General features: G+C 40.5%; 1 protein-coding gene across 3 annotated transcripts in view; it reads right to left on the reverse strand.

Annotated features, from left to right (window-relative positions):
• Nucleotides 1-3,777: 3,777 nt before the first annotated feature.
• Nucleotides 3,778-22,015, reverse strand: part of LOC311081134 (NACHT, LRR and PYD domains-containing protein 3-like) — a 50,558-nt gene continuing 32,320 nt past the window's right edge. For all 3 annotated transcript variants that reach the window (XM_084111541.1, XM_084111542.1, XM_084111543.1), the window contains 3 exons: nt 19,966-20,139; nt 5,537-5,583; nt 3,778-5,262 (listed from right to left, as the gene is read on the reverse strand). In XM_084111541.1, the coding sequence (XP_083967667.1) occupies nt 4,721-5,262; nt 5,537-5,583; nt 19,966-20,139 (763 nt within the window). In that variant the 3' untranslated portion in view covers nt 3,778-4,720. The remainder of the gene's footprint in view (nt 5,263-5,536; nt 5,584-19,965; nt 20,140-22,015) is intronic.

Here is a 22,015-nt window from a genome sequence, read left to right on the forward strand (position 1 = left end):
TGCCATATACAGTACAGGCCAAAAGTTTGGAAACATTACTATTTTTAATGTTTAAAAAAATTAAAACATTGGGCGGAGTGGCTACTTGGGCGGAGTGATTAGCGCAGCACACGAGACGCCCTGTTGATGGTTCCGTAAACAAAGTAGCCACTCCGTCCAAGTAGCTGTGCTCCTACGCCTAGTGAGAATATAGTTCCCAGTATTTATACGATTAAAAATGGTCTCTGTCTGTCCTTGTTATTTGTACACGCTGTGACTATACAGATCACAACATGTAAATAGGAAAATGTTTGCATTATTTTGTCACTTATTGGGATTAGTATGCTACCTTATCCATTTACATCCAGTCTTTGTGCTAAGCTAGGCTAGCGGTGGGTGCGTCAAATAACACTTACAGAATGCACAGAAATGAAAAAGGTATATATGGACTTATCTAACTCTGGGGGATACTGTGAATAAGCTAAAGTCCCAAAAAGTCGGAGTGTTCCTTTGAAGATTTATCATCAGCCAATGAGAATGTGCATTCAGCCCTTTTACTTTCACGATTGGTTGCTGATAAAAAGGAAATAACCATATTTGGATCCGACAGGATTGTACAGGAAAGAGAGAGCTTCCTAATGGTGCATGTGATGACAGGGAGCAGACAGCGATTGCGGAGCAGCATGTTGATTAAGAACGCCAACTTTTGTTGAAATTATGAGAAATCTACAGACGCAAACAGACAAAGTGTAGTAAAATAAAGACCTAAATGTGTATTTCAGACTTTTTTCACCACAACTCTGAAAGAAGACATGTTATTGAAGACAAATATCCAAAAATCTTAAAATTGACCAGTAAAAAAAAAGTTTTTGCCTGCCTTGTCTCGCTTTAAATTGAATAAGCACAACATTCAGCATTCAATAAAATATTCTTAAAGATGTATTATTATTAATAATGCTACTTCAAAATAATATATTGTAATTTCGACATAATATGTATGCGTGCAACACACAAGATGTGCATTTGTAAATCCGGTGACATGCGTGCATTGATTTTTATTAATAAGCTAGTGTTTTCTGTGTCAGTGTCGGCTGCAAAGATGAAGTTCACGATCGACATATCCGTAGTGAACGCGCCTATAGAGAGAAATGCACATCATGGATTACATAATCAGAGAGTAGCATATTTCTTTTCGTTTTGAATTGTTTAGTTTAAAGACATTTCAAGCTTTCTATAGATATATTTCTCATGTCTGTGAGGCATACACTGAGTTTCGGTTAATTTTATGATGAGATGTTCCAGTTCATGTGCAATGCAATCGCGCCCGCGCCTCCATGTCATGATTATATTGTCTGCTATATTTGCAATTGGTTGATGAAAAATGTATTAAGATTAAAATTAAGATAAAATTTATACAAAATGAAATTTACTTTATACAAAACAAAACTTAATGTTGGTCAAAATCATGTCTAACCCACCCCATGTCTCTCGATATATTGCGCATCCTATCTTACTCGTGCTGTTCACTTTTCATAATCAACACAAAGGGAAAAAAAACAAACATAATATTTTAACAAATATGAAACTAAATGCGTTTATTTAATGGCTACAACACGTATAGTAGGCCTACAGACTCTCTATATGTACAAATTGCTGCACATTCATTTAATTCTGAATTTTGCACACATAAGTTGAAAGGCATTTATTTGTGCATAGTAAAACATATCTGCAACATTTATCAAGTTAACGGATAATTGTGCATGCATTTATTAATCATTATGATACTAAAATCATAATGTGTCATGTAGTATTGTCGAGAGGCTTGAGAGAAGCTTAGGAAGGCTCAGTACAAAGGAGTGGTTTTCAAAATGCCAGTTGTGATTTATTTTAGAAGCAGCATTTCTTAATGTGCAGTCCACAAAGTACAAAAAAAAAAGAAAAAAGAAAAAAACTTAATGCAACAGATACTGGTGCTAAAAAAAAACAAAAGAAAAATGCTGTGAGCAGCAAAACTGGCACTGAACAATACCTAGTGGCATATCCACAAAATGTCAATTTGTCTCACCTCAGACAGGTCCAAACATTAACACAGTATACAAGAGGCAACCCCCCAAACATGCTCAGACAATGGTTTAAATATACAGGTTTCCGCCAAACACTAGTGGGACAAACCATTGTCACGGGGTGGAACCTTTCCCTGTGACACTCAACCCTCAATTACACAGCAAAACATTGGCACCAAAATAATCAAGAACTCATTTCTGACATGCAATAATCATAATACAAACATGCATAACATACAAACACACATTCAAACATTTAACATGTCATTGCTCTTATGTCTCTTTCCCTCTTAACAAAATGGTACTCTCTGGCTAGCAATAGGCTGGCAATCTAGTGATGATGTCATTAACCTAGTTCATCATCACAAGTAGGCTATACTATGTACAAAAAAATCAGATGAGCCCAGAATATGAACGCAACACGTTTAATTACACTTTAAGTATTTTCCTCCCATAGAAAGCCATTAGAAGAACGCTTAATGCAGATTAGAATGTCCCCTTATTATGTCGAAATAACGTGATATTATGTTGAAACAACGAGATATTATGTCGAAATAACGAGATATTATGTTGAAATAACGAGATATTATGTCGAAATAACAAGATTTTATGTTGTAATAATGACAAAATATCTCAAAATAACAAGATAAGTTTTCTTTTCTTTTTTCTTCACCATGCGGTTCAGGCTTCCATAGAATACAGCCTGGATATAATTGCTTCCAGAAATTATTTTTGGGGGTGCCATCGGGCTGCTTTGGTCTTTCTTGTGGGTGAAGCACCTGCTAGCCCCTCCCTAGCGCCGCCCATGTGTGTTTACAGTATGATCAGATGATTTGGGTTTATATATTTCACATTTATTAATAAATTGACATTTATCAATTTTACAACAAATAACATGTTTTATAGAAATATACATTTTATTGAAAGGTAATTCTGTGACACTACAATAAGAACTGAATGACTGATTTCCATCAAATGACTCACAAACACACACTGATCTTTCTGTCTATATGAGGATTCATTACACACATTTCACTGACAGAAGTTCAGCTGTAATATTACAGTTTTTTTCCAATTGCTAACACACTAAAATGACATGCACAGCACGATTATTAAAACTGACACAAAAAGCAAAACCTCTTCTCAAGTTTCCAAAAGTCTGAAAAAAACACATTTTCAGCTTTACACACATTTTGCAATTCAAAATGGCACTTTTTAAATGCACTAAACACGGTTCTCTGCAACAATCTGACATAAAGTCACATGTTTGCCATTTCAAAACACTGTCATTCAAAATGACACTACATGAACTAATTGACCAATACATGTGCATGTGGACCTGGCCAAACACCTCAATGGTTCATTGTTAACACAATCTTTTTCAGTTTACTGTTTTTTTGTGAGCATGTTTCTGTTCAGTCCAATGTAAATATATCTGCTGTGCATATGTTGCACTGACTTGTTTGGTGAAAAATAAAAATATGTTTCAACAGCATGTGTGTGTATCTGCAAATATTTCTGTGCATGTGAACAATCTGAAGAATTTTCTACAATTTGAACTATTTTAGTATTATGGCAAAGCATACTAAAGATGAGAGTGCTTTTCATTATGCCCAACAGTGTGTAGTTGGTTAGACAAAAATCTGGTAATATGAATGAAGTGTGTGCCATTTCGTGCAAAAGTTTGATTTTGATAATGCTATATGTAGTTTTGGTTGCAGTGCTTCATTTTGCAGGATATATTAGGTATTTTGCAGTTTGGGTGTGTGGTTTTGTGAATTGTATTAAGTATTTTGCAGCCTTGTTTAAAAAATTGTGTGTTAGCAATTGGAAAAAAACTGTAATGTAATGAAGAGAAAACAAGAGACTCTATAAGTGTGTTCCATTCGACAGGGTCCCTACACAAGTGTTCACTGCTCCCTACTCCCTGAGCACGGTATATCAGTTGAAGTGGACTTCGCTGACAATAACCGCTCATTTGGGACGCCCTGCAAACGTCATCAAAGAAAGTCAACGATGGGGTCGCGCAGAAAAATTAATAGTTTTAGGCCTACATTAATATTTTAATTTAATTTACTATCCCATTTAAAATATATACACTATACAATAAAAAAAGATTAAGTGCTATAAATCTAATGAAAAACGTATGTTTATTATACACTTAATTGACTATTGCTGCTATTACTTGACTATTAACAGAATTGAAGCTCTGCTGTAACTGTCATGCAATATGAAAATAAACTTTTATTTGGTTAACTATGTGTATATGTGTTTTTAATCAATGGTCATATAATTGAATATTGCCGCCTTCTCGCGCACAGCCGTATAGTAAACAATCCTGAGGTAAAATAAAGTAAAGTAAAGAAAAACAAATTGTTATTTATGACCGTTCTGACTGGTGGTGACGTGGTGCACAATGACAGTTGGGTAATCATCGCTCTCCACTTCCTGTGAAGTGATGTATCGATGTTCCCTTATTCCCTAGTGCCCTTCGAACTGAACATGTTCACTCCCTTCGGATTGGAATCTCATTTAAGATGGCGGAATACCCTGTGAAGTCCACTTCGCTATCCACTTTCGGTCGAATAGAACGCACCTTCTAACACCTCACTGTTACTGATTTATAATGCAGCTCAAAGCATTATGGGTAGAATCTCTCTACAGTCTGTTCTGATTCATCAACACAGTTTCACTGATGTTGCAGTTTTATAAACACCAAACCCAGGATAGAGCGGCTGAGTGAATGTGGTCTGGTCTGTGTGGATGAGGCTCATTGTGTCAGAGACGCTATAGAAGGCCAGAATTCCTGCACTGTGATCCACATACACTCCTATTCTCCACACTCCTGCTGTCCTGCTGATGGACTTTACTGGGAATTGAGTCACTGTGTTATTGTGTATGAATGAGTATCTGGAGGGAGAGCAGGTCAAACTCCAGGACTGATCATTAGCTCCAAACAAACACTCATTACCCCATCCCTTCCTGCTGATGCTCTTATATGACACTGATATTAACACATATTCACCACTCCACTCAATCTCCCAGTAACAGCGTCCACACACACTCTCTCTACACAACACCTGAGGATAATGATCAAATCTGTCTGGATGATTAGAATACCACTGAAACTCTGCGTCAGTGAGTTTAATCACTCTGTTCCTCTCAGACAGACAGAGGAGTTTATTCACTGTGTTCAGATCCAGAGTGAACTGATGGGAATCTGATGGAGAGAAAACACATCAGGGGTTTATTATAGAAACTTTCTATCTTAAGTGTTAAATTCAGATCTGACCAGATCTAAAGAAATTCACATTATTATTATTATTATTATTTTTTAATTATAATTATAATTATTTATTTATTTATTTTTATTGTATAGTGTTATATATTGAATGCTTTGGCAATGTAAAGATCTATGCCAATAAAGCTATTTGAATCGTGTGTGTGTGTGTGTGTGTGTGTGTGTGTGTGTGTGTGTATGCGTGTTTACGTACATTTGTGTACTCCTGCTGCAATCCTGATCTCTCCTCCATGATCCACACTAAAAAAAACAGTCACAGTTAATCAGTAAACACACTCACACACACACACACACACACACACACCCACACACGCTCTCTCTCTCTCTCTCTCTCTCTCTCTCTCTCTCTCTCTCTCTCTCTCTCTCTCTCTCTCACACACACACAGACACACACACACAATTTTTCTTATTGTGATTCCCTGGGAGTAGCCTCTTTGCCTCACAAACACTAAATTACATCAGCTCTTCAGATTCATTCTAACCAATGAGACTGCTGGAACTTTGCATGGCTAATGATTCAACCAGTAACAGGAAAGCTTTTTAAATTTCAGAGGTCATTTGTGAGAATCATTGAAATGGTAGTGAATTAATTAATTGGAAATTACAGCCATTTCATTTGTTAATCTGATTATGAGTTTATTACTCGCTACTGATTATGAGATTATTACTCGCTGCTGTTTAAACGATAAACGGTTTTAACAGCCGACTAGCCACTTCAGACAGTCCGTTTTTTGTTCTGTTTTTTGAGGTAATAACGGTTGACATGGGCGTTTTTTGGGCAAGTGTGTTTTCATGGGATAGGGTTATGTGAATAAATCTAGATTTAAATTCAAAGAGACAAGATAGTCTATGCATGACGTGACGTTTCATAACAACGCGGTGTGACCGTTATGTAGCGCTAACACTCATGTAATGTTTCATTCATACTGAAGCCAGACGGCTCTCATGCAGAAAGAACACAACGGACTCATAGAAGTAATAACTTATGACGTTCCAGGAAATCCCTTAAATGCTCAAAGAGATCCAGCCATCTGTCATTCATGTTTTGAATGATAAAACATGAAGACAATAAACACTCAGCTGTGACATTTTGTGTATCATTGTTCTTCAAAGCTATTTTGGGTATTTTCATAACAATATAGTATATTATTGTGCAGTGCTAACTGACATGAAACTAGAAGGCACAGGCTGATCGGTCCATCACTTAATTTTGGTAGCGATCACATCTACATAAGGCAGCTGATTGGTTGCTGTTGCATCGACAAAAAACACTGGTATTACGCTTGACATTTCTGTCCTCCTCACTTCTGAAACGATGGCTTCGCTAAACTGTAATTTATTCTCATGCATGCTGGGTATTCAGCTTCTCTAGCATGGACGAAGGAATACCAAGGTACACTGGGAAGCATATCTCAATGGAAATATGCAATTAGTGGCTGCCCGAAGGGGGGGACTTACAGAATACACATATGACCCACGAGCGGGCTGCATATGGGGAAACACTGGGGTGTCCAGCCCGCAGGGTGGAATGTTTCTACCCCAGGGGGGGCAAGGTGGCTTGCCAAGGGAAAGACAAACGCTCAAAGAGGCTTACAGTGGAAATACACATGTGGGGGTCGCCCAGGGGGGGAACCATGCACATGGAGGCACCTAGCCAAGCGCGAAAGCTGCCGGTGGCATAACTCTGGCGTTGACGTCAACAGTGCTGGAGGAACTCAGGGTTTCTCGGGGAAGCTCACCTGAGGAGAATATTGCATGTGTCCAGTCCGAGGAGTGGAATGGCGAGCAAGCAAAGACACCTGAGCAGATCCTAGTACCGGCTAGTTAAACCGAGTACACGAGAGGACACTGGCTCCACTCGGAGATTGTAGAATCTCGCGAATGTGTTAGGTGTCACGGTCACCCAGCCTGCAGCTCTGCAGATGTCTGTTAGCGAGGTGCAATGCGCTAGAGCCCAAGAGGAAGCCACACTCCGGGTGGAGTGGGCCGTCACACCAAGGGGACATGGTCGACCTTGCTGCTGGTATGCCAAAGCAATGGCGTCCACTATCCAGTGAGACAACCTTTACTTGGAGAGAGCCTTTCCCTTCAGCTTCCCACCATAACAGACAAAGAGCTGGTCTGAGGTCCTGAAAAACTGCGTTCTGTCTACGTAGGCACGGAGGGTGCGTACTGGACAGAGCAGTGCCAAGGCTGGGTCTGCCTCCTCCAAAGGCAGCGCTTGCAGATTCACCACCTGGTCTATAAAGGGAGTGGTGGAAACCTTGGGCATATATCCAGACCGGGGTCTCAGGATCACGTGAGAATAGGCCGGCCCGAATTCCAGGCACGCTTCGTCAATCGAAAATGCCTGCAGGTCACCTACCCTCTTGATGGAGGCCAATACAACCAGGAGCACTGTCTTCATTGACAGGATCTTAAGCTCCACTGATTGCAAAGGCTCAAAGGGAGCACTCTTCAGGGTGGACAGAACCACTGAGAGGTCTCAAGAGGGTACGAGAGGAGGGCGAGGAGGATTTAGTCTTCGGACTTACCTTCAACTGCGTCGTGATGTGGGGCGATAGCGGCAACATACACTTTGAGGGTGGAGGGAGACAGCCTTCGCTCCAACCCATCTTGCAGGAAGGAAAGCACAACACTGATCGGGCATTTTCTGGGGTCTTCTCGGCCAGTTTCCGTGCCGAGCGTGCCCTTGGTCAGGGAGTAAAACCGGCTGCAATGGGAAGAGTCGTGGGAGGCTAACAGATATACCTGGGCGTCGTCGAACTGTTCCCAAATCAGCTGGACCATCTGGGGATGGAGTCTCCATTCTCCAGGAAGAGGCTGAAACCGTGAGAACTCGTTGGCTGCACAGTTCAGGTCTCCCGGGATATACATGGCTCTATGCGACCTCAGATGCTTCTGACTCCATAGGAGGTGGTGGCGGGCGAGTTGCGACATACGGCGGGAGCGTAGACCACCTTGTCGATTGATGTACGCTACTGTCGCGGTATTGTCTGAACGGACTAGTATGTGTTGGTTATTGAGCAACACACGGAAGTGGTGCAGAGCCAAACGTACCGCCAGCAACTCGAGGCAACTGACATGCCAAAGGCGCTGGGGTCCTGTCCAGGAGCCCACGGCAGCTTGTCTATTGCACATGGCACCCCAGCCCGTGTTGAAGGCATGTGTTGAGACAATAACATGCCTGGAAACTCATTCTAAGGGCACTCCGGCCCGTAGAAAGCTGAGGTTCGACCACGGGGTGAAGGTCTGACGGCGGGTCGGAGATGATGCTGAACTAGAAGTTTCTAAGGACCCCCAAGCTTGTTTCCATTCACCAAAGATCCTCTGACTCCCACTGGTTCTCTCTCATCAAGACCACATCAGCAAAGATCAACTGGAGCCTCAACAAATTGCATCAGGACAGTTTAATTCAAATGGGCGAGACATGCAAGTATCGAACTTAGTCTCATTATACATTACCCCTTTTTAAAGAAGGGCGTGTTAGAACTAAACTGATGGTTTGCTCAAGGCTGTTGATCTGCTGAATTCCAAACAATGCTATAACTTCTTGCTTTCCTGTACTCTGCTTCAGCTCTCTTTCCCTTGGTAAACTGTATGCATGTACTGTATGTACAGTATGTGTATGTTAGAGTAGTTTAAATGTTTAGTCTAATTAATAAAGTCTTGTTCATGTCACACGTAAAGTTGTCTATGTCTCAAGCTCATATCTGGAGTCTCTAATCATAGATTTTGACTACTTGCTCTTAGTAGTACTGTAAAGTAAGAAAGACATTTCCCATGCCCCAGAAATGTACATTTCTTAGAATTAATAAACAATTAATCCTGAGTGTTCTTGGGACAAACAGGCTTATTGATTGTAATATTAATTTGCAACATTAAGTTAATTATATTAACTGATCCAAATATTCATAATCAATTATAACAAGTTATTATTGATTATTAATATTTCATAGAGCTAATTTGCTACACCATATTAGGCATTTCCTGGAACATCATAAGTTATATTATTTCTGTGAGGCATAATTAGACTTTCTGCACAAGGGAGAATATCAGTCCGGCTACACTGGAATCATATTCTACACGAAAATGGTAAAATAGGCACCATCACTGATGGCAGGACAGTTTTTTCATCAGTGAATAGCAAAATAAAAGAAAGCACATTTGGAAACGCCAGGTATGTTGAACAGGGACTGTTTCAGGAATGGTACAAAGGTGTGTAACTGTTCAAGTTTCTGTGTTTAGATCAGTGTGCTCAATAATTTGCCTTTTTGTCCTTCGTTATGTATATTTGGATTATGTTGTGTTCTAAAAAAAACCCCACAAACAATCAAAAAAACATTCTTATAATCTCCTCCCATTCTTTCTTCAAGTTCCCTTACAGTTCCATTCAGCTTGATAGGCCCATTAGGCACATCAATATCATGATCAGTCATGCCTCCTCACATATGGCCTTTCTAACACAGAACATGTCTTACAATTTTAAATCAATACATTGTATTATGTGAATGAATGGGCAGGATGATTTTCCCATTGTTTTGAAGCAAAAACTCTAGGATATAAGATCCAGTTCTCAAAAGTCTTGTGAACAAATATACAGTATTGGTTTTATGGTCTTATTTCAATAAGACCTCTTTTTAACCCCTCATAAACAATTTTCTTAACTACACATTTTTACATAGATGCTGCTCACATAGTATTGTAGCAGAGTTTATGCTGAATACAGTGTAATCAGACTTTAGCATTAAAATGTTATCCCCCAGTTTCACAGACTAAAGACTAAAATGCATGTTTGAGCTGTTTTAACTGGAAGCAATTTGCACTAACATATCTTAAAATTGGTCAGTGCCAATCAGTGGTGGAAAGTACAAATACTTTCGTTACAGAACTTGAGTAGATTTTTCGATTTTTTCTACTTTCTTGAGTATAATTAAATTGTGGTACTTTTTTTCACTTGATAGGAATACAAATAAAGTATTCAACTTCGCTACATTTATTTTTCACCAAAAGTACAGAGTACTTAGACAAAGGTGTCGATGGAGCAACAGGGCGAGCTGACATCACAGACACTTTTCAAACTACTGCATGCGGTGGAGGCTGAGCCCTCAGCCCTGCGCTTCAGCCAATAACAAACAGTTCTGAAGTGTTTCAGCCAATAACAGACAGGTCTGACTCGGATGCAAAACCAATAAAAACTTCCAGTTCATCTGGGGGGCGGGGCGTTCAAACCGCGCTTTGACATTCAATCACTGGCGCTCGTGTTTTGAATCAGTATCGCTAACGTTTCAATATTTTAGTGAATGTAAGTGAGCTATGCTCATATTCTGATTTTAAAATTTAATTATGGCAACTCCTGAAATGGGTCATCCCATTGATAATACCAGAGCATTGAGCAGTTGAAGTAAATAAAAAACTCGGTTCATACCATGAACACAGTTATTGCATAGACGGAGCAAGAACAATGTAAGTGTCTTGAAAACATTAACACAGTTTACTTGAAAGGTAAAGCTCGCCCTCTTTAACAATACAGTTAAACTAAATGTACAAAGCAAACTTTGTACAAAGCTGAAAAAACCTCAACAACAGTGAAATAAGATCGCATGATTTATCGTCAATCAGATGTATGTAAAAGTGTAGTGTGTTACTATAACAATAGTGAACTCCCAGCACTTTTTCGGTAGGACGAAAAAAAAGAGCATTTAATTGAACATGTTGATTGAACAATTTTTTTTTTTCTTACTGGCACTTTTTTACTGCTGAAATTTGCCATGTCGCGCCGTATTATAAGCAAGGTAGAACAATTCTCCCAAATACTATCGATAGATAGTCTGATCTGTCTCAGGTTCTCAATGTACCCAAGCACACAAATGAACTACAGGAAATGACTAGCAGTATTTGCACCATTTTCTCTAGTACATTAGAAACTTTTGCACCGATCAGATTAAAAAAGTTTAGAGAGAAAAGTACTGCACCAAGGTACAACAGTATTACTCCCAGCAAACACATTTGCGTTGTGGCAACGTCTGTGGCACGTTGCATTTCTGCTATGGTAACGTCGCTGTCCACGTGCTCGCAACGTTGTAACAACGTAGAATTGTAAGACGTGCCAGGGCTGTAGCAACGTTGTTGCGCGACATTCAGCAACTGAGAGATGGCGTTCTGGCCATTTTTTTTTAATGCTAGATATAGATATCCCCCATTTAGCATGTTTTGTGGTTAATTTTTAATTAGTCATAAGTAAAAAAATTATATACTTTTTAAATATTGTTTATTATTATGTATGGGCCTAACAGTAAATTCATTATAATCAACATCTGCAAGTGTACACTTTGAAGAGTAAAAATTACATAGAAGGTTACCTAATTCAACTTTATTAAAACTGCATATTGTAATCAAATTGCACTTCCAAAAGTCATACATTTGTGAGAAAACAAAACAGGGAGTGGATTAACGTTAACTTGTCAGAGTTCTGTCACTTCTGTTTGGGTTACATCTTGGGTTGGTGACAGAGCTCTGGCATTCCCGGTTTGTCATGTGTTTGTGTATAGTCTGGGGCATGTTCAAGTTCAAAACGGTGCGCAACGTTTTGCTACGGTTTCCAGGTTGAACGTCATGTTTCCTGGAAACGGCTTGCACCGGTGTGCAACGGGGTTTGAGATACGTTTTCTCTTGTTTGGTGGGTGTGTCAGAACTAAAGTCCAATCAGCAGCAACATGTATATAAAGCACGTGGTATTAAAGTGAACTCGCAAAATGGGTTCAAGGAAAGTAATTTACAAATTTGTTTGATGCAGCTCGGTATACGCAACAACTGAGGATATTAGAAGACATGTTTGTCGAAAGTTTTATTGTAAAAAATATAGGATATCAACAAAATGATGTAGTTGTTTATATTTTTAGCTTCATTGCAAGTATAGAAATAAACAATGGTAATTAAGTGTTTTTCCTAAAAATGAGAAAGAAAATACAGGGTATTAAAACAGTATGAACTACAAATAAAGTCAGTATGTGAGGCTAAATAGATGCGTTTTAGTCTGAACAGGTGTGTGCTTCCATTTCAGTTTCAGCAATGCCTTCACTCGATTGGGATGTTCTCTTTTGTTCTGGGCGGCAAGTGCAGTAACTGTAACATCGGGCATATTTTGTAGTATTAAACACATATTTATACCGACTTCATCAGGCTCCGAAAATTCTTCACAAAGAACACAAAGAATGGCCTTCTCAGCTGCCATAGTTGCAACTCTTGCGTCATCAGAACAGTATGTTCAACGCATCACCGTTTCTGTTTAAAAAACGTTGTGTAACGTTTTGTCGGGGCTGAACGCAGCCCTGGTTTGTTGTGAGCACATGGCTAGTCATGTATTTCCTTGTGCCATGTGCTCTCCTGTCAATTGTCTAGGCCCTCCCATCTTGTTACCTGATTATTGATTAATTTGCCCCACCTGCTTTCCTTGTAATCCTCTTTTGTTTGCTTCCCTATTTAGTGTCCCTGTGTTTGCAGTCCTGTGCTGGTTCGTTGTTCTATGTTCCCTTGTATTTCCAGTTATGCCAGATACCGGACTTGTTTTCCCCTACGGGGAGTTTTTGTTGTAGTTTTATTTTATTTTGTTGTAGTTCTGTTTTATTCTGTTGTAGTTTTGTTTTATTTTGTTGTAGTTTTGTTTTATTTTGTTGTAGTTTTGTTTTATTTTGTTGTAGTTTTGTTTTATTATAGTCCTCGCTACTTCCACCTACCCAAACCCTGACAGAACGAACCAGCCATTATGAGGACTCAGTGGAAGAAGGGCTTGCACCATCCACCAGCCTCCACTCTCTCCAGCCCCCTCTATGAACACATTCTCCAGTTCAAGGCCTTGAGTTCCCTCCGTCAAAGGGGGACTGATCTGAGGAAGTTTGCTCTAGAGTTCAGCGACGCTGCAGAGGGGCTGGGGTTCAACAACGCGGCTCTCAAGAATCTTTTTAACTCTGCCCTTAATGACCCCCGCATCTGGTGGACAATGAGAGGCCTGGATCACTTAACTGTTGGGGGTTTTGTGGATTTTCTCGCTTGCCAGGCTGAGAAGGCTGCAGCGCCACCAGCGGCGACCAGAGAGGCCACAGTGCCACCAGAGGTGACCGAAGAAGCCTCGCCCTCACAAGTGGAGGAAGAAGGCTTCCTCTGTTTGCCTGGTCCGGTGGCCCAAGAGGCTGCAGCGCCCCCAGTGGTGGCCCAAGAGGCTGCAGCGCCCCCAGTGGTGGCTGAAGAGGCTGCAGTGCCGCCTCGCTCACGGAGACGGAGGAGGAGGAAGGCTTCTGGTTTCCCACTAGGCCCGGAGGTCGTTCCTAAGCCTGCTGTCGGCCCAGAGGCCGCCCCCAGGCTCATTGCACTGCCGGCGCCACCCAAGCTCCTTGCCCTGACGGCGCCGCCCAAGCTACTTGCCCTGACGGCGCCGTCCAAGCTCCTTGTCCTAATGGCACCGCCCAAGCTCCTTGCCCTGCCGGCACCACTCAAGCTCATTGGCCTGCCAACCCCACCCATGCTGCCTGTCAAGCCTGAATCTCTTCACGTCGGACCTGCAAAGCCTGAGCTTCTTCGCGTCAGGGCTGCCGAGCCAGAGCTTCTTCACGTCAGACCCGCTGAGCCAGAGACTCTTCACACCATGTCTGCCGATCCAGAGACTGTTCACGTCACGTCTGCCGATCCAGAGACTGTTCACGTCACGTCTGCCAAGCCAGTGTCTCCGGACAAGGTGGCCACCGCCGAACCGGTGTCTGTTCCTGTTCCTGAGTCGGTTCCTGTTTCTGAGCCGGTGTCGGTTCCTGTTTCTGAGCCGGTGTCTGTTCCTGTGCCATGGCCGCCCAAAGGGTCGTCTCCACCATGGCCGTCCGAAGGATCGTCTCCTCCCTGGTCGTCTCCGCCATAGCCAACTGAAGGGCCTGCCCCGGCCCTGTCACCTGCACAGCCTGCTCCACCCTGGTCGTCTCCGTCCTGATCGCCTGCACAGCCTGCTCCACTCTGGTCGTCTCTGTCCTGGTCGCCTGCACAGCCTGCGCTGCCCTGGTCATCTCCACCATGGCCGCCCGAAGGGTGGTCCCCACCATGGCCGCCCGAATGGTCGTCTCCTCCATGGCCGCCCGAAGCGCCTGCACAGCCCGCTCCGCCGCCTGCTCCACCCTGGCCCGCAGCCAGGAATCCTGACCCGCCTGAATCTCCCTGGCTTATGAATAAAATAACAGAATTCCCCCTGAACAGAACAGAATTCGCCCTGAACAGAATAAAAGCCTTATTTCTCTGCACTTGAGTCCTCGCTACTTCCACCTACCCAAACCAAGAATTTAGCAAAGACTGGGGCGGGGCGGCAGTGGCTCAGTGGTTCATGCAGGTTGTCTACAAACCGAAAGGTTGGTGGTTCAATCCTCGGTTCCACCTGACCAAGTGTCGAGGTGTCCATGAGCAAGACACCTAACCCCAGCTGCTCCCGACAAGCTGGATGGCGCCTTGCATGGCTGACGCCGTCGGTGTATGAGTGAGTGAATGGGTGAATGTGAGGCTATGTAAAGCGCTTTGGTGGCCATAGGTCTGTGAAAGCGCTATATAAATGCAGTCCATTTTACCATTTATTAACTAGTCTTTATCTCTAGGTTATGTTCCGAGATCGTTCAAGCTGGCAGTCATTAAGCCTCTCATAAAGAAATCACAATTAGATCCAAATGAATTAGCAAATTACAGACCCATTAGACATAAATCTTCCATTTATGTCTAAAATACTAGAAAAAGTTGTGTCCGCTTTTTTAGGCTCTTTTTTGCAAAATAATGATATGCATGAAAAATTTCAGTCTGGATTTAGGCCCCATCATAGCACAGAAAAAGCACTCGTTAAAATTACAAATGACTTCTAGCTTCTGACCAAGGCTATATCTCTATACTAGTTTTAGTGCTGCATTCGACACTATAGATCATAAAATACTCTTAGATCGATAACAAAATTACACTGGTATTCAGGGACAGGCATGGTGGTTTAGATCGTATCTATCAGACCGTTACCATTTTGTCTACTTAAATGAGGAAAATCGAAGATAATGTCAGTAAATTATGGAGTGCCACAAGGATCTATGTTAGGCCCTCTGCTATTTTCAATATATATGCTGCCACTTGGTAATATTATAAGAAAACATGGAAGTAATTTCCACTGTTATGGCGATGATACTCAGTTATATATTTCATCAAGACCAGATGAATTCTCAAAATTATCTAAGTTGACAGAATGTGTTAAAGATATAAAATATTGAAAAATTGACTTGAACAATTTTTATGCTCGTTTTAAATGCGCTGCTGAGGCACTGACGTGGGGAACATCTCCAACTGGGGATGTGCATGTTAAAGTACCTTCATATGGGAACACACACACAGACATATCATCTCCCGATGGGGATGTCTTTGGCAGTCAAGCATATCAGGTCTCAGTTGCTGATACATGTAAAGTTTTTAAAGCTGTGAAAATAGGGAAGGCTGCTGGGCCTGATGTCATTACTCCGCGAGTCTTAAGGACATGTTATAATCAACTTGCATCTGTTTTTACTGATATCTTTAACCTGTCACTCTCTTTTTGTATGGTTACGAATTGTTTTAAAAAATCAATCATAATTCCTGTGCCTAATAAAACAACTGCCACCTGTATGAATGATTTTAGACCTGTAGCCTTGACTTCTGTGATAATGAAGTGCTTTGAACTGCTTGTGAAATCATATATTAACAACTGCATTCCTGTCTTCACTGATCCACTACAATTTGCATATAGATCAAATAGAGCTGTGGACGATGCTGTATCTTTGGTTTTACATACTGCACTTCAACATCTAGAGGGTAGGTATGTCAGGATGCTGTTTGTTGATTATAGCAGTGCCTTCAATACCATCAGGCCTTCCATTTTAATATCTAAGCTGTTAGACCTGGGCCTCTGTACTTCCATCTGAAGGTGGATACAGGACTTTCTAACAGGCCGTCCCCAGACAGTTAGAGTAGGCACTACATACTCAGCCCCTATAGTGTTAAATACCGGAGCACCTCAAGGTTGCTGTCTTAGTCCTCTATTATATTGTATGTATACCTACGACTGTATTGCAAAATATCCCACAAATAGTATTGTGAAATTTGCAGACGATACTACTGTGGTAGGACTCATTGACAGCAATAATGAAACTGCCTATAGGGATGAGGTGAGTAATTTGATCATGTGGTGCCGAAGAAATAATCTGTCCCTGAATGTGGGGAAAACTAAGGAGGTCATCATAGATTTTAGAAGAAATAAACCCACACATACACCTGTCTACATTAATAACTCTGCAGTTGAAATTGTTAATACTTTTAAGTTTTTAGGCATTTATATTTCAGACTCCCTTTCATGGTCTTTCCACATCACCAGTGCCATTAAGAAGGCACACCAGAGGCTTTACTTCTTGAGGTGTCTTAAGAAATATGGTATGTCACTTAACATTTAAAAAAAAATGTACCGTTGTACAATTGAGAGTATATTGACAGGTAATATTACAGTGTGGTTTGGCAGGACTACTTCAAGTGAATTGAATCTTCTGACAAAGGTGGTTAAAACAGCAAAATTGCATCAAAAATTATTGGGGTTCCACTGGAATCACTCCAGGACATTTATTGGAAACGCAGCACTGAGAAGGCACTGGGTATTATACAGGATGTTAGTCATCCGGCACATAGTCTCTTCTCCCAACTCCCATCAGGGAGACATTTGCAGAGCATCCCAACGCGTACATCACGTTTTAGGGACAGTTTTTACCCACAGGTTGTAAGGCTACTGAACGATAGTGCAAGAGGAAGGAGGGTTGAGGTTTGAGCGGATGTTTTAATTTTATTTTTATTCTACCTTATTTATTGACTGGTGCTGAGAGAGTGCTAAGGCACATTGTATTTCATTGCTGTGGTACTCTGTACGAATATGCATATGACAATAAACTTGAACTGAAATATTGGATGACATGTAATTTTCTTCTATTAAATTCAGCTAAGACTGAGGTATTAGTAATTGGACCAAAAACCTGTACACAGAATCTCTAAGAATACAATTTGCATTTTGAAGAATATACTGTAATTTCATCCTCTACAGTTAAAGACCTGGGCGTTATATTAGACAGCAACTTATCTTTCGAAAATCATATTTCATATGTTACAAAAAACAGCCTTTTTCCACCTCAGAAACATTGCTAAGCTCTGGAACATGCTATCTGTTTCTGATGCAGAAAAGTTAGTTCATGCATTCATGACCTCTAGACTAGATTACTGTAATGCATAACTAGCTGATTGTCCTCCATCCTCAATAAACAAGCTAATAAACAAGCTACAATTAGTCCAAAATGCAGTCGCTAAAGTTCTTACTAGGTCAAGAAAATATGATAAAACAACACCAATTTTATTATCTCTACACTGGTTACCTATTAAGTTCCGTATCAGTTACAAAGTATTGCTACTGACCTATACGGCCCTAAACTGTTTAGCTCCTATGTTTTTAACTAATCTTCTATCGCTTTACAATCCATCACACTCTTTAAGATCACAAAACTCTGGGCTTTTGATAGTGTCTAGAATATCTAAGTCCACTAAAGGAGGGACAGCGCAGAGTCCTGCACGGGTCCGATTTTGTAAATCCGCACCCGCCCGTACCCGCAGTGCTTAAAACCGCATCTGACCCGTTATCCGTCAACAGCACTAATTAAAATCCGTACCCAATCCGACCCGCTTAAAGCTGCCGTCGGCAACTTTTTTTTGATCATATTCAGTGAAATCGACACTATAATCCGACAGAACAACATAAATAAATTGGTTTTAGAAAAAAACCCGAGCTTCTAACTCCACCTGGAGCGTGTTATTTGTTTTGCAAAAATCCACCGCTCCCGTCTCATCGGGTCCAATCAGCGCAGGGGGGTGTGAGATCTGACTGTCAATCACAGTTCGTGCACACGCCACAGATCCCCTCTCCCTCACGCAGACGCGCACATTACAATATCACATGCACACGACACGCCTGAAGTTCGCCTGAAGATTGTAGGAAGCGTGATGGCGGAGAGAAAATCTACTAACAAGCTTCCAATTCCTCTGTTATTGCTATCTATGGATAGATTAGCCAGGGCAGCCTACCTCCAAGTCCATGGTGTTGATCGATGCTGAAGAGACGCGCGCGTTCACAGAAAATCAGGTACACATGCACTGACGATGGGCGGGTGCTCGTTGGTAGTGGGGGAGGGGCATGAGAGTTGTAAACATTCAAAATTTTGGCTAAGTCCACTCAATCTGCCAGACTTGCCGACTGCAGCTTTAAAATAGAACCGACACCCGACCCGCACCCGAAATAAAATCAGTTTAGCCAATCACATTAGACACACTTACAAAAATGTTAGTCGCCAGGTCATACAGAAGTTATTACAGGACAGTTAACACAAGGACAACTTCAGCCGAAGCTGTAAAAAGGCCGGTACATGAAGAACATGGCTAACGTTACCACAAAACTGAGTAATATTTTACCAATCGAACAGACGCGGCTACAACACTATATCTGCCACACAATTTCGTCTAGCCTACATCTGACAATTTTGGGTTCAAACATGCCCTGCACACCACACATACTTAACAGCGTTACATTTGAAAAATACTGTTCGATAGAACTGCTTGGTTACCACAGTTATCTGCGTGCTTCCTCGGCGATGAAGTTCCACATTTGCAGCTATCCAACACGAAAATGCAGCAAGCCTTTCACAATATTTTCTTCAGATAACTCCAAATTTCTCCCACACACTGGACTTGATTTTTGATGACGTACTGTCGACAACTTTACAATCTCCACTAGCTATTCTTTTCTTCAACTCCTCAGCATCCATCTCGATGACTGCAAGCAGATCGCGTGCGCGCGCGGTTATGATGAATTTTTAAAAGTGAAAGTAGCCTAGGTAACGTTATAGATCCTAGGAGGGCGTGGGCACAAATTAACTGATGTGGATTTTAAATTATTTTATTAACTTGAAATAAAGGCATATTTTTGTAGATGTGTTCCTAAAAATATGCATATATTATTTTTACGTTTGCATGTGATTGTTTTAAACCCGTGTTTAGACCTGTGTTTTCCCCGTGTCCGACCCGACCCGCACCCGTATCCGACACGGTTGGATATTTTTCACCCGTTTGAGCAAAATTTGCGGGTCACCCGTCGGGTACCCGCACCCGTGCAGGACTCTAGGACAGCGTTTTCACATTTGGCTCCTAAACTCCGGAATAGCCTTCCTGATAATGTTTGGGGCTCAGACACACTCTCCATGTTTAAATCTAGATTAAAGACGCATCTCTTTAGCCTATCATTCATATAATGCATCTCCTAACCTTATGGAACTGTAATGCAGTCAAGACCTGCCTGAAACTACTTTAGCTGAGCGTTTACTGGAAATAACCAATCACAATGCAGCATTCAAAAGCCCTGTAGTATAACTAGAGCTGAACCTCTGTAAATTCTCAGTAAGAACTGTTGTAAATGTTTGAAAGAAATAAAGTGTAACTGGTTTTTAATAAGTAAAGATCGTAATGCTGTTTTTAGAGTTGCTTAATCAAAACTCTTCCTGCTCTACATACTTGAGTTTATCCAGTCTGTAGTTTGGATGGTTGAGTTTATCAGATAGCAGCTTGACTCCTGAATCTCCTGGGTGATTGTAGCTCAGATCCAGCTCTCTCAGGTGAGAGGGGTTTGAACTCAGAGCTGAAGAAAGATAACGACAGCCTTTCTCGGTCACCATACAGCCAGACAATCTACAAAGACATACAACAACAGTCCACATGACATTAGTTTGACATTACTATCACCTGTGCAGTTTGTATTTCCAGCTGTTATTTTCTGTAGATTCTGTAATGATATTAGCTAAAAGGGGAAATATTAATAATAATCCATAATTACTAATTAAGATTAATTATTAATATTTGGGTCAGTTAATTAGATTAACTTTTGAGGTAAGCCAATTAATATTACAATCAATTAATCAGTTCCAACGAACTCTTTGATTATTCATTTATTCTAAGAAAAGTGTATCTTTCATGGTCACTGAAAAATAATTATTCCTTAGCATGTACAGTGCTCAGAGCATGTAACAAGGTCAAGATCGTAAAAGGGACTTTGTATGCAAGCAGAGACACTTAGAAACCACATCCATATTGTGCACAAGTTTTATTAACTAACTCACAAACATAACTAACACTAAACAAACAAACAAACATACATACATACATTCATCCATGCATAGGTAAAGGGGTGAGTGTTATGGAACCGGAAGCAGGAAAGTGTGAGTCATTAAATGAGGATTAATTAGATAGGAGACATGATACAGGTAAGGTTACATTGACCATTGGTGGTATAATAAGATACATAGTATCAAAAGACCATAGTATCAACATATAAAATTATTAAAAGACACAACGCACGACAGTAAATCATTCACAAAATGTTCTGGAATGCACGTTAATTTCATGTTAGTCAGTTCATCAATAAATGAATGCAGGTGAGTCTGTTTTGCAGATTGTTTCTGTCTTTCCATGGTCTCTCTCTTGCATGTGGTCACATTCCTTTAACATCCATAAAACCTTATCTGATCGTGGTCATGACAACTAGAAGACCTTCTTGCCCTCTGTTTGGGGGAAGATGAGATTCCAGAGTGGAGTGTGAAGATTTTTATGGTACATATGCCAAATAAATGTGTCTGATTTGGTCTCAGTTGTTACAATTCAGTCACAAAAGTAACAAACTTTTGTGTTACTTTTGTGTCTGTGGAAGTGTACCAGAGTAAATGTATTAATTTACTTTTCTAAATGTAGTTAAGTCATCAGATACTTCTTGTATAATAGAAATTGTTATTTGAACATTTATATCAATTTCAGCCTTTCACTGGGTATTATTTATTTTTAACAGTTTAACCCTCTGGGCTTCTTCGTAAATGGGTTACACTTAGCTTCCTCCCGCCCGAAAACGGACGAAGCCTTAAAATTTTACTTTACTTTTTCCCAGGATAACCAATCAAATATATTTTTGTTCTATAATGTTTTCTGATTATTATTTAGAATTTTTAGAATTTTTTATGATACTTTGCATTAATTATATAATTTGTATGAGCTATTTTTTCCATTAGAATTAATATATATATATTTATTTTATTTTATTTTTCAATAAATGCAACATTTCACATCAAAATAGAGTGCAGGCCTAAAAAAATAATAATTTCAAGTGAGAAGAGCGCCATCTAGTGGCTTCAAAATGTATAAATATGTGTCATGTCCTATAACCGCCTATAGGCGGCCTATAGCTTTTATATTTATTTATTTTATTTATTCCCATTCGGAAAGAAAGGATCTTAGGATCTCAGCTTTTTAATGCATCTAATTACATTTATTAACTCCTAACGAGTGCTGAGTAATCCCTCTAAAACCGTGTACCGCCAGCAGGCGCCACCTAGCTGCGAAAATATTCATTACCATGTTTTTCAAAAATCTTACCTTGATTAACACAAAGTTGATGTCATTTGAAAGCTTAGAGTCTGAACTTTACAGTGAATGTATCCACTTTGAAAAACTCTTAAGTATTGCTGAGTTATTTGCTGATAAATAGAATTTCTTTTTTTTCATAATCTATAAAATAATG

Source organism: Abramis brama (assembly GCF_963993115.1).
Source record: "Abramis brama genome assembly, chromosome: 4".
NCBI lineage: Eukaryota > Metazoa > Chordata > Actinopteri > Cypriniformes > Leuciscidae > Abramis > Abramis brama.